This window comes from Chaetodon auriga, chromosome 16 (genome assembly GCF_051107435.1).
Source record: "Chaetodon auriga isolate fChaAug3 chromosome 16, fChaAug3.hap1, whole genome shotgun sequence".
In the NCBI taxonomy this organism is placed as follows: Eukaryota; Metazoa; Chordata; class Actinopteri; order Chaetodontiformes; family Chaetodontidae; genus Chaetodon; species Chaetodon auriga.
The window spans coordinates 19,651,994-19,663,481 of record NC_135089.1 but is presented as its reverse complement, the minus strand read 5'-3'; the positions used below and the strand labels follow the sequence as shown (position 1 = coordinate 19,663,481).

Sequence of the window (11,488 nt, the reverse complement as noted above, 5' to 3'; positions counted from 1 at the left end):
AACAAATTGTAATATGTTTCACTTTTGATTCATTTGGCAGCACTAATAGTGATCTACTGGCACTTGTTTGCGTGTGTGTGTTAAATGTGGAGCCAAGTGGCTTCAGTCGCTCTTGTGGCTTCATGATTAGAGGTTCGCTTTCATTTCGTCTTGACAGTTGGCAGGCCGATGCACTTCAGAGCAAGAAGACTGGCCTTGCGATCCATTTTCCACACTAAAGTCGATGCCTTGAACTGCAGGGGAATCCTCTCCAATTATGTCCAGAAACATATCTGTGCTGGTTTACATCCACAACAGTGGCATTTACCAGCCAAACATTCAATGACCACGGTCTCCTTGAGACTCATCAGAGTGCACTCGTCTGTGTATTCATGGGTGTCATACTATAATGATTACACATATCTCATTCAGTCAATGCAACAGCACGACAGACAGCATGATGTCTGTAAGTGGCGCTTTGTAATGCTTATTTACATTCTCCTCTCATTAGAACAAACTGTACTGTTCATGCTATGATGAACAGAGATCCTGTTTAATTTGCGGATACCAGAAAAAGATAAATCCATATTGGTTTGACTATGTCAACTAAAACCATCTGAATGTTTGCACTCAATCAATATTTGACAGCTAGTATCCTCGATCCTTGATTGTTTACTCTTATGCTGTATCAACTGCACTGGTCAAAGCTATACCTACACTATTAATTATTGAATGATACTCAGTGAGGTTGAAATGTGAATCGTGGAGAGAGAGCAACTGCCTTGTTAGGACAGAAAACAATACTGCTATACTGCAGAAGTGCTATTTAATAATATTATCAAACACACACACACACACACACACACACACACACACACACACACATGCATGCACAATGACAGAATATGTACTGTTGAGCAGTGTATGATCAGGCAAGAAATTAGGTGTTGTTTGTTTTAATACAGTAGGTGGGGAAAGTGAACTGGTGCGCTCCTAGTTCACTTTGTACTTACTATCTATCTTATTTCCAGTTCTGTTTCATAGGAAGGCTGCTATAATGCTTCCACTCATTTGAAAATATTTGACATTTTCAGGGATACCGAACATGGAGAAGCATACAGGCTGTGGTAAGACAAGTAAAAAACTTCTCCTGGTGGTGTTTAATGTGATGTAACATGCGAGGTAAATGTGCCTATGAATGCTATCACTACATGTGCTTTTCTTTTGCCCCTGACCACAGTGGCATAATTTAGACAAATAGCTATAAACAGAGACAGACAAATCTGATCTTGAGATCAGATCTGTATACTTGTAATATTTGTTGTTTATGCATTTTCATGTTGTCTTTGCAAGTGCAAAGCACTTTGAGCATGAAAGGTGCTATACAAATAAAGTTTATTATTATTAGACGCATAGGCTGACAGTTATTATTACAATAAGTTTATGCTGATGTCTTTTACTGTTTGTTGTCTCATGCAACAGCAGTTTCTACAAATGGATCAGTCATGCATGCTTTGTCCCCTGAGAAATGTGACATTGATATTTTGGACAACGGAAGGACCGTCAATGATTTCATTGATGATAAAATAAAAGAACTAGGTTCACAGGTGAGTGTCAGAGACATCATGGCACTGACGTTTTCATAGCTATGGATCTATACTTGTGGGAAATTATTGCAAGATAGCTGAGTTTCTTGAGATGTGCCTTTTCAAAATAAAATGTTATCTTTGCTTTATTCATTCAGGAGAGTGAAGAGCCATTCTATGTGGTAGATCTAGACGGTATGTTTAAGAGGCACATGAGGTGGCTGACCAATTTACCTCGAGTCAAGCCCTTCTTTGCAGTGAAGTGCAACAACACACCAGCAGTTTTGAGGATGCTGAGTGCTCTGGACACAGGTTTTGACTGTGCTAGCAAGGTACTGTGTCTCTTTTCTTTGTTTTTTCTTTTTTTTTTCCACAGTATTTATTATGGAGAAATGTTTCCTTTGCACTTTTCTGTCTCAGTCTCATTTGAATCATTTTCAACACAGTGTGAAATTCAGCTGGCCCTGTCTCTCGGAGTGACACCTGATAAAATCATTTACGCACATCCAACCAAACCACCGTCACACATCAGATATGCCTGTGCTCATGGAGTAGATATAATGACTTTTGATAATGAAGATGAACTCCAAAAGATTTCTCTTTTTCACACCAAAGCCAAGTAAGTGAACAACTGCTTGCATCTTTGTTCTATGTTGAGTGTAAATTCATTCATTCAATCATTCATCTTCTATACCGACTATCCCTTCCGGGGTTGGGGGGGGGCTGGAGCCTATCCCAGCTGTCAGCGGACGAGAGGCGGGGTACACCCTGAACCGGTCGCCAGCCGATTGCAGGGGAGTGTAAATTCTTCTCTGTGTATTGAGTCATGCAAGTCTTTTGAATCGTGTTCCAGACTGGTTCTCCGCATCGCAGTGGATGATTCAAAATCCCTGTTGAGACTCAGTTCAAAGTTTGGAGCCGAACTGGTGGAAGTCGGTAAGCTGCTGGAACGTGCTGGAGAGCTGGGCTTAGAGGTCATTGGGGTCAGCTTTCATGTAGGCAGCAGGTGCACTGGAAGTTTGACATTCAAGGATGCCATAGCAGATGCCCGACGTGTCTTTGACATCGCGGTAAGTCATTGTCATATCAATAGAACAATTACAAAATACAGTAAATTTACATGTTTAGAGGCATAGTCATTGATCAAGCTTGTTGTGATTATTTGCAGTTGTGATGTAAATACTGGAGCTCTGAACATGAATTTATGTGAGAAAAGCAACAGAGTATGATTTGCCACCACTGCTCCAGTGGAGCTGCTTTGGGTGTAAATGTGTTTGTGTGAGTTTTGGCAATTTGCTCATGGTCAGATGCCTATTGGTGAGGAATGAACCACAGTAGTTGCTAAGTGCCAGTGCCTTTATGATATTTGTGAGTCCAGTTCCTCTTCCCATTGCTGCTTAATATGATCTAAGGGAGGCGCTACATGAATTGTCTCATTTAAAACAGATGCTTTTAGATACTTATTGTATTGGGTCAGTTTATTAGGCATCCACCACATATGAGTATTGGCCACCCAATAATATATAGGATATACTGTAATTTGGCAAAGCCAACCCTCAGTCTCCCTGCTGCCTATAAATACTTAGGTTGATATTGGCCACAACTTTGATTGTCTTTTTGTCAGTTTCATGACCTTCCTTCACTCCCATGGCTGCCTTGGTTCTGGGGCATTTTCTTCAGGTAGTGCTGTAGTCCTAAATCTGCTTACCGTCAATTTGATTTTATAACTCCACAGATTGAATATAAGCCCTGTCTGCTTTTAGATAATACCAGTATGATTCAAATATCTGGGTCCCATGGTGAGCTCATCACTAACACCTCAATACATGGCCCCACCCAAGTCCCAACTTATGAACCCGTTATGATGTCTTATTTGTAAGTGGTACTGATATTTTTTTCAGAATTTATACGGTGTCCAGATGAGTCTCTTGGATATTGGTGGAGGGTTCCCTGGGAGAGAGGACTTTCAAGTGAAATTTGAAGAGGTAAAATAAAGAAAATGAACAGTGTTAGTGCTTATTCATTGTTATATTCTCCATGTATATTGTATGTATGTATATTATACAAATAACTACTACAAATTTTTGTAGACGTGTCCGGACTTCCTCAAGGACAGTGGCATTACTCAGGTCTCTTGGGGCTCCAAGAAAGAAATCCCTGGGGCCCCCACCCCACCTGTGCATGCTGCAGAAATTTGGTTTTTGCACACATAAATGCACCAACAGAGGTCCCTAAAAGCCCAGGCCTATCAATAATCGTTGTTGTAAACAAGTGGCCGGGGCCCCCCTAGTGACCGGGGGCTCCAAGCAACTGCCTGCCTTGCCTGTCCCCACGCCCCGCTCCTGCTCAAGGACTATTCAAACTACTAAAGAACCTTTAGATAGACAGATCCATCTGGGTGTACAATACAACCATTGCCAGGTGTAAATATATGAAGACATTTTTGAAAATGTATCTACGTTCAATTCACCGTCATGGTTGTATGATTTATCTATTGTCAAAGTTTCTCTATCTCTACTAAGCATGAAAACATTTTATGCAGTGTTGGAGACATCAGAATTTGTTATTTGGCCTTCGTCCAGATGTTCTAATTCCATGGATCATACGTCATAGAAACACAAAATATGCTTTTACCTCATTGTGTTTTGCCCTCCTAGTTTTCAGAAGTCATTAATGGAGCACTGGATGAATTCTTCCCACCTGACAGCGGGGTGCAGATTATTGCAGAACCAGGTCGATACTATGTGGAATCAGTCCTCACACTGGCAGCAAACGTCATTGCCAAGCGGGTTGTCACAGACGATATGGATGAACACAGCAGTAATGTATAGATATGTCTACTGAAGAACATGAATGGTGCCTGTATCGTACACAATATTCAGTATCATACACAAACTAGATGCCACAAGTTTACAATATGTGGTTATATCTAAATTTTGCTTGAATTTAAATACAAGAGGTTGTAGGTGACAACTAGCACTGAAGCAACTAGCAACTGAATTGCAGGGTTGAGATTGGTGACTTTGACTGAGTGCCAGATACCTAGTTGCATGTGGGGACCATAGATTATTTTCATTGTAATTTTCCTATTATTTTCAACATCTTTTTAAAAAAATGTATATTTTTTTAGTTGCTATTTTACTCACTTTCATTATTGGCCATAATTTTTTCCAGATGATGAGGAAACCAGCCACAACAGAAAGATGATGTACTACATTAATGATGGAGTGTATGGCTCCCTGAATTGCCTTATCAATGACACTACCCACATTGAGATTGAACCATACCTCCACAGGGTAAATATCAACCCTCTCGTCCAATAAGAATGCCAAATTCAGCGATTTCAAATTCTTGCTTACAACTATATCTGTGCATAGTGACTACTGAATAGCTAAAATTAGACAAAGATTGTGGTTATTACACATAATCCATAGATAAGCTATGGATAAATGGCAGGTTTGTGACCGAAAGCAAAGAAGTCAGACTGCGATTTCCACAAGCTTATTGATTGAGATACTTGGCTCTAAAACAAACGCAATGACCTAACTCGATATCATTGTCATGTTCAGTAATCTGGAATTGTTTGCTTTGAATGAAATGTGGAATGGCATATTGGAGACTGTAACTTACCATTTGGCCTGATGAAATTGTAAAAAGAGATTTAAACATATATTGTAGGAGAATATGAGCACCAGTGTGGTGTGGATTTTATATTTCAGTGTTTGTGCTCTATCCAGGCCGTTGAGAGCAGCGAGCAGAGATACCGTTCTATCATCTGGGGTCCAACCTGCGACAGCTTTGACAAAGTAACAGAAAACTACTGGATTCCTGAGTTGTACGTGGGGGACTGGCTTCTCATCGACAACATGGGTGCTTACTCTGTTAGCGTATCCTCTGAGTTCAATGGCTTTGAAAAAGCACACATTTACCCTGTGGTGACAGCTGAGATGTGGCATGCCTTGAACCTTTCTAACATCTACAACATTATCTATTAATGATCTGCTAACACAATATTGACAAGAAGCACAAACATAGGCATTTAACATCTGTCACTGGTTGGTCAGTTTCTTGTATCGACATATCTTGTCGTAAATTAATTTCAATCCACCATCAAAAATTTTTTCTCTTAAATGAAAACTGCGCTTGTCTGAAGTCATTCTTAGTTACGGGGTATACAGCATGAACGTAGATTTGGGTAGTCAGTGTCAGGGTGCTGCTGAATTGTTGCTTCCAATATTTTCATGTTACCAAATGGTACTGTCATTTTAGGGTGACTGGTAAAATCAACGTAAAGTTACCAGGTTTGTTTGGAACATGATGAATTGTAAAAAAGTACAATTACCTGTGATTGTGAAAATAATGAAATGCACTTGTGTTCCTTTATGTAGATTTGTCAGTGAGTGTGTGAGTGTGTGTGTACTACCTTTACCTCCACCAAGGAAGCTATTGGATTACATTAAACGTAACTGTCACTGCACAAAGTGCAAGTACTGGAACAACAAAATGCAGTTTATGATCTAACTACACTCTAATAAATTGCTGTAAAAAGACACTTCTGTGGTTCACCACTACACCCCAGCCTCCACTTCCACATGGCCTTTTTTGCCATCTGTACTATGGTTGTCCTTTGCAACTATCATTACCTGGTACTGGTCCTGCACCTCCATACACACATGTACTTCTCATGTGTAGGTCACACTGGACCCCAGTTTAACCTCTGTCTGGATAACAATGACAGACTGTCATCAGAACATACAGGCTCACATACTGACAACACCAACACCTATCCTACTGTGAAAGAAGACAAAACTCTATCTTTTCTTATCTTCTTCAAGGTTACATCTTTATTCCAAGATGTTGATCTATCATCTTTTTTTACTGTTTCCTGTGTAGCTGTTGCTTTGTTAGACAAACATAGGTGCAAAAAAAATTGGAGCATGGTGTTAGGCACTACAAAGTCAGCTGGAAATATCAATTGTCATTGCTTCTCAGAATCTAAACCCTCCAACAGATACTTTTTAATGGCAACAACAAAACGTGTCATCCACAGGAAAAGTTCTGAACATTTTGATTCTCTAACCTTCACGTCTGCCTTGTGCTTTGTATTCAGATGAGTCTCTTTGGTTCCTTACGTTAACATTTTGGGAGTGCACAGATTGATTAAGTGTGCTTTACATTAACAGATTTATGCAGTATTCCAGTGCCAGAGCCCCATGGAAATCATTTTGAAATGATTTTTGCATGGCTTTGATAAACACCCTCTTGTTCTCCATGAATATGATTGTCTTCATCAAAGGGATTGGCGACATTCATATAAGTATATTCAAAACCTGCATCCTCTTTCTCTCTGTTGTCCTCTACAGTAAATATTCTTGGCCCTTACATAAAAATTATCATCTTCATTTTCCCCGTCACCTCCATCACTCTACTGTTCCTCATAATCATTATCTTCTTCACTCTTGTCATGATCATGGTTCTTCTTATCACACATCTCTTTCATCACACTTTCTCCTTCCGGTCTTCTTACATTGCACTGTTCCTCCTCCTCCTCACCCTCAGTGACTGCGTACTCATTCCGAAGAGCCACTGCAACACAAGCATCACAACAAAAATGTATCAAGGCTGTGATGTCTGCGACTGTCACAGAATTTTGTATGCATTGAAACATAAACATTTAGTTCAAAGTGTGTCTTAAAATGAGGAAAACAATTAGCGGTAGTTTCTTATTTCATGTAACGTGTGTCCTGGTGAGCAGACATTGAGTTTGGGCCAGGGCTTCAGGCTGCTTGTCTCGTTGTCTTTTCCTGTAGCTCAGAAAGACCATCACCGAGACTGTGACGAGCAGCAGCAAGGGTGCAAAGACTGATGAGACCACCTTCGACAAAGGCACTAAGAGAGAAAAACATTAGATAATTTTATTGCTGACATGTCTGATTTAAAATCAGTTTTTTAAGGCAGTTTCTGACTAACATTTTGTGCTCTCAAAACAGAATACTTATCACCTGCATGCCCTGACTTGTGCGTACCTTTCATACTCTAACTATTTATTGCCTGTATTTAATATGATTTCATTTTGATCTTGGACATAAATATGAGGATATACTTGGGGATTTCCCTTTTAAACGCAACACTATGTTGCTGTTGAGATTCCTGGTAGGTCTTTTCCAGGACAATGAACTGGTTCACCATGAAAACTTTCATGATACTGCTGTCATCCAATTCCAAAAACCTTAGCTTCAGGGTTCTGAAGAGCTTTAAAAATGTCTTCTTTGTTGCCTTCAAACTTTTGCCTGACTGAATGCGATGCACCAAATGTGTTAGCTGCCCTTGACAAGGGGAGACTACTTAAATATTATATTAATTATTTAACCGAACATAGAATATAATTATACAGTCAATAGATGGGGAGAACAAAGTATTAATTAGAAGTGACAATATAAAAGACACTGGACAACATTTGAAGTGAATATTCAAATGTTGTATCGAACAGCTTGCCTTCAAAATTTTTCGATTTCTATTTTACACTCACAATCCCTTCCCATTCACACCAAGGAAGGAGATTGCAATAAAAGAAGTCAGTCTGCAGGTGGGTGGCTGACAGACTTGAATATGAGAAATTAATGATGAGGCTGTGTTGATATTTATCGAAATAATGTCAAGATATTCTTTACATATGATATTATATTATATGGTTAGCACTTATTCTAGATAGTTTGCAACTTTATTGCTTCCATCAAAACATCATAAAATGCCTGGAAAGGAAAATGACATGCAAGAGGCAATGTATCATCCAGGTACTTCTGATATAGGTATTAAGATATTTGAAAAAAGAAAAAATTCTGCCGTCTTACATTTAATGGTGGCACTCATCAATTCCGTCATGGCAGAAGTGAATTTCCTTGTGGAGACTGTGACTTCATACACACAGCCATAGTTTCCCTGGTGTTCATACTCAGCCACAGGGAAGTTAAAGGAGGCTGAGAGGTTAACTGCTGGCTTGGTGTAAGTCATGTTGGAGCCAGAGAAGTAGAGCAAGAAATGGCCTTCAGAATAGGTGGAGTTAATGGAGCAGGTGATGACAAAGCTGTAACACCTGGTGACCTCTGCACCTTCAGGACCCCAAACCAACCCTCCATTAGGAGATGTCAGGGAGATGCTGGGCTGCTGCACTGGCACTAGGTAAAAAAGAGACAACATTAAGACAATGTAGACTAGATGAACATTACAAGGCTAAACTCCCTCCAGACATTTTGAATCGAAACGTTCTAAGTGAGATTGGCGCTGCAGTGTCTCCACTCTTATCTGTGAGACAGGCCTCTTCTGCACCAAGGGTCTCATACACTACAAAATTCAATTAGAAATTTCATCACAGAGTGCAGCAAGCTGGCCACTTTGAGCTCAGAGTGATGGTCCATGCTACAAGGTAGATGCAGAGCAATGGTTGCCATCTAAGCTGTGCTGTATTTCTGGACCCTCAAAAGGTACCTGTGCTTAGTCTCAATAAAGACATCGCCTATCAGGTCAGCCTTTTCATTTCATGGGGCTTCAATGACAAACTGTGCTGCCCTGGATACCCTTAATCAGACCTTGAAGAAGGTGCAGGGAGCTGGCATGGAATTATTGTGGCCAGGATCTATCATATGGTGTATCTTGGCTTGTGCCCAGGGACTCCTAAGCATGAAAAGGTCCTCTGCGATGAAAGAACAAAAAAAGTATGCATAATAATCCAATCAAAATGAAAAAAAAAAAAGAAAGAAATTAAAATGTTTCCAAGAATGTTAAGTCTCATGGTTGATTGGTTTATTGTTGAGATGGCTGGGCAAGTGGTGATCAGTGAGCAAGCAGCAAGCAGACAGCATGTATACACTGCACAGATTCAAGATCAGTTTTTCTGAAGCCAAGTCAAGGTTAAGTCAAGGTTGACACACTATCAGTTACAGTCCCCTCCAAAAGTATTGGAATGGCAAGGCCAATTTCTTTGTTTTTGTTGTTCACTAAAGACATTTGGGTTTAAGATCAAAAGATGAGTATGAGACAAGAGTTCAGAATTTCATCTTTTTTTTTCCTGGAATTTACATCTAGATGCGTTAAACAACTCAGGGCATACCGCCCTTTGTTTGAACCCACCCATTTTTCAAGTGAGCAAAACAATTGGAACATGTGACTGACAGGTGTTTCTTATTGCCCAGGTGTTGCCTTTTAGGTTGATTCATCAAACATTAAACAGCTCTGCATGACTAGTCTCAGTTTTTAGCCTTGGTTTAAAACTATAAAGAGTTTATTCCTTGTTAAAGAGGGTAAACCAACATGAAGACCACGGAGCTGTCTATGGGAGAAAAGGAAACCATTTTGAAACTAAGAAAGAAAATCGATAAGAGCCATTGGACAAGCATTAGGCATAGCAACCCAACCTAATCAGGAGGAGGTTTATCATGCAGCAGGACAATGACCCAAAGCACACTGCAAACAAAACAAAGGACTTCATTAAGGGCAAAAAGTGGAAAGTTTTTAGACTGGCCAAGTCAATCACCTGACCTTAACCCAATTGAACATGCATTTCACCTCCTAAAGAGGAGACTGAAGGGAGAAACCACCCGAAACAAACAAGAACTGAAAGAAGCTGCGGTAAAAGCCTGGAATAGCATCACAAGTGAAAAATACATCTGTTTGGTGATGTCGATGGGTCGCAGGCTTGAGGCAGTTATTGCAAGCAAGGGTTATGCTACCAAATATTAATGTTATTTACTGTAAGATTTTTTTGTTCCTTTGCTTTTGCTCCCCTGTGGTCTAATACAAATGGTGATGTATCCTAAGTTGTTTAATACATCTACATGTAAATACCAGCAAATAAAAGCTGAAATTCTGAACTCTTGTCTCATATTCATGTCTCGATCTTAAACCCAGATGTCTTTAGTGAACAACAAACACGAAGAAATTGGCCTTGCCGTTCCAAGACTTTTGGAGTGGACTGTAGGTTGTATCAGTGAGAAGTGTACAGACAAAATTGCCAAGCATCAGATAATGGATGGCGTTAACCAAAAGCCCTGACATGGACAATCCTTTTTCTGATGAGCTGATCCAGTTTAGGCTTTTGGCAGCATGGAGCAAGATACGACCCCTGAAAACCTATTGCAAGCTGTGCTGAGGAATGGACTCCAGACAGCCCTCCCCACTGTTTCTTACACTGCCTGCAAGAAACTGTGTTTCATAATTGAGAGCAACGATGGTTAAAAAAAAAAAAAAAAAAAAAAAAAAAGGCAAGAAAGAAGACCCTCTTCGCTCGTCAAGTTCATTATATGTTGGCTATTGCAGCTGCCAGCTGCCTTTTCTGTGAACTCAGATTTTACCATAGTCTTGTGTGATAGCACCTGGTTTATTGATCAGACTATGAGTGTCAGTGCCCAGGAGCCTCTGGGGTACTAATCCACACTTGGTGGCCAGGTTCTTAGTAAAGGTCTCTAGGTTCATTTACATAGCACTGTGTTTCTGTATTTCACTTGGAGGGACCTTGATGAAAGCTGTCCCCATGATGGCCAGTTGCCTTACCCCCTACACCAAGGTACTTCTCAAATCATTCCTTCAAGGGGCCATTGAGGAAAGTAAGAACCATACACACACACACACACACACACACACACACACACACACACACACACACAAAACAAAAACAAAGTAGAGAAATGTATTTTTCTTACCAGTAACAGAGAGTCTGACAGAGTCACTGAAAGGAGAGCTGAAGTTTCGACTTGAAACCGTTGTATGATACTGACATTGGTATGATCCCTCGTTATCAAAGTGGACTTTGAGGATGCTGAAGGTAGTTGAGTTGGTACTTGATGTTTGGGCCTTTCTGAATGAGCTTGAGATTTTCTCCAGAATGAATGTTCCATTTAAGTGCTCAGTTGGGATTGAACAGGTGATGC

General features: G+C 40.2%; 2 protein-coding genes across 3 annotated transcripts; one reads left to right on the top strand and one right to left on the bottom strand.

The window, feature by feature from the left end:
• Positions 1-1,027: 1,027 nt before the first annotated feature.
• Positions 1,028-5,828, top strand: LOC143334186 (ornithine decarboxylase-like). Of its 2 annotated transcripts, none has more exons than XM_076752825.1 (9): positions 1,028-1,106; positions 1,465-1,586; positions 1,724-1,897; positions 2,012-2,184; positions 2,419-2,635; positions 3,467-3,550; positions 4,223-4,385; positions 4,740-4,861; positions 5,303-5,828. In XM_076752825.1, exons 1-9 carry the CDS (start codon positions 1,085-1,087, stop codon positions 5,558-5,560), a joined length of 1,335 nt encoding a protein of 444 aa, XP_076608940.1. In that variant the 5' UTR covers positions 1,028-1,084; the 3' UTR covers positions 5,561-5,828. The 2 variants fall into 2 exon arrangements, with proteins under 2 accessions (XP_076608940.1, XP_076608939.1); XM_076752824.1 differs by having other exon boundaries at positions 1,038-1,106; positions 1,462-1,586.
• Positions 5,829-6,473: 645 nt separating this feature from the next.
• On the bottom strand, positions 6,474-11,327 carry LOC143334360 (uncharacterized; the record flags this gene model as incomplete). Its single annotated transcript, XM_076753130.1, has 4 exons — positions 6,474-7,151; positions 7,323-7,454; positions 8,417-8,740; positions 11,261-11,327. Coding segments are annotated over 4 exons (684 nt in total), but the record flags the coding sequence as incomplete, so codon positions are not given.
• Positions 11,328-11,488: the final 161 nt, after the last annotated feature.

Coding starts and splice junctions, on each gene's coding strand:
- LOC143334186 (XM_076752824.1), top strand. CDS start 1,085: ATGGAGAAGCATACAGGCTGTG. Junction 1,107..1,461: donor GGAGAAGCATACAGGCTGTG/GTAAGACAAGTA, acceptor CTCATGCAACAG/CAGTTTCTACAAATGGATCA. Junction 1,587..1,723: donor TAAAAGAACTAGGTTCACAG/GTGAGTGTCAGA, acceptor TTATTCATTCAG/GAGAGTGAAGAGCCATTCTA.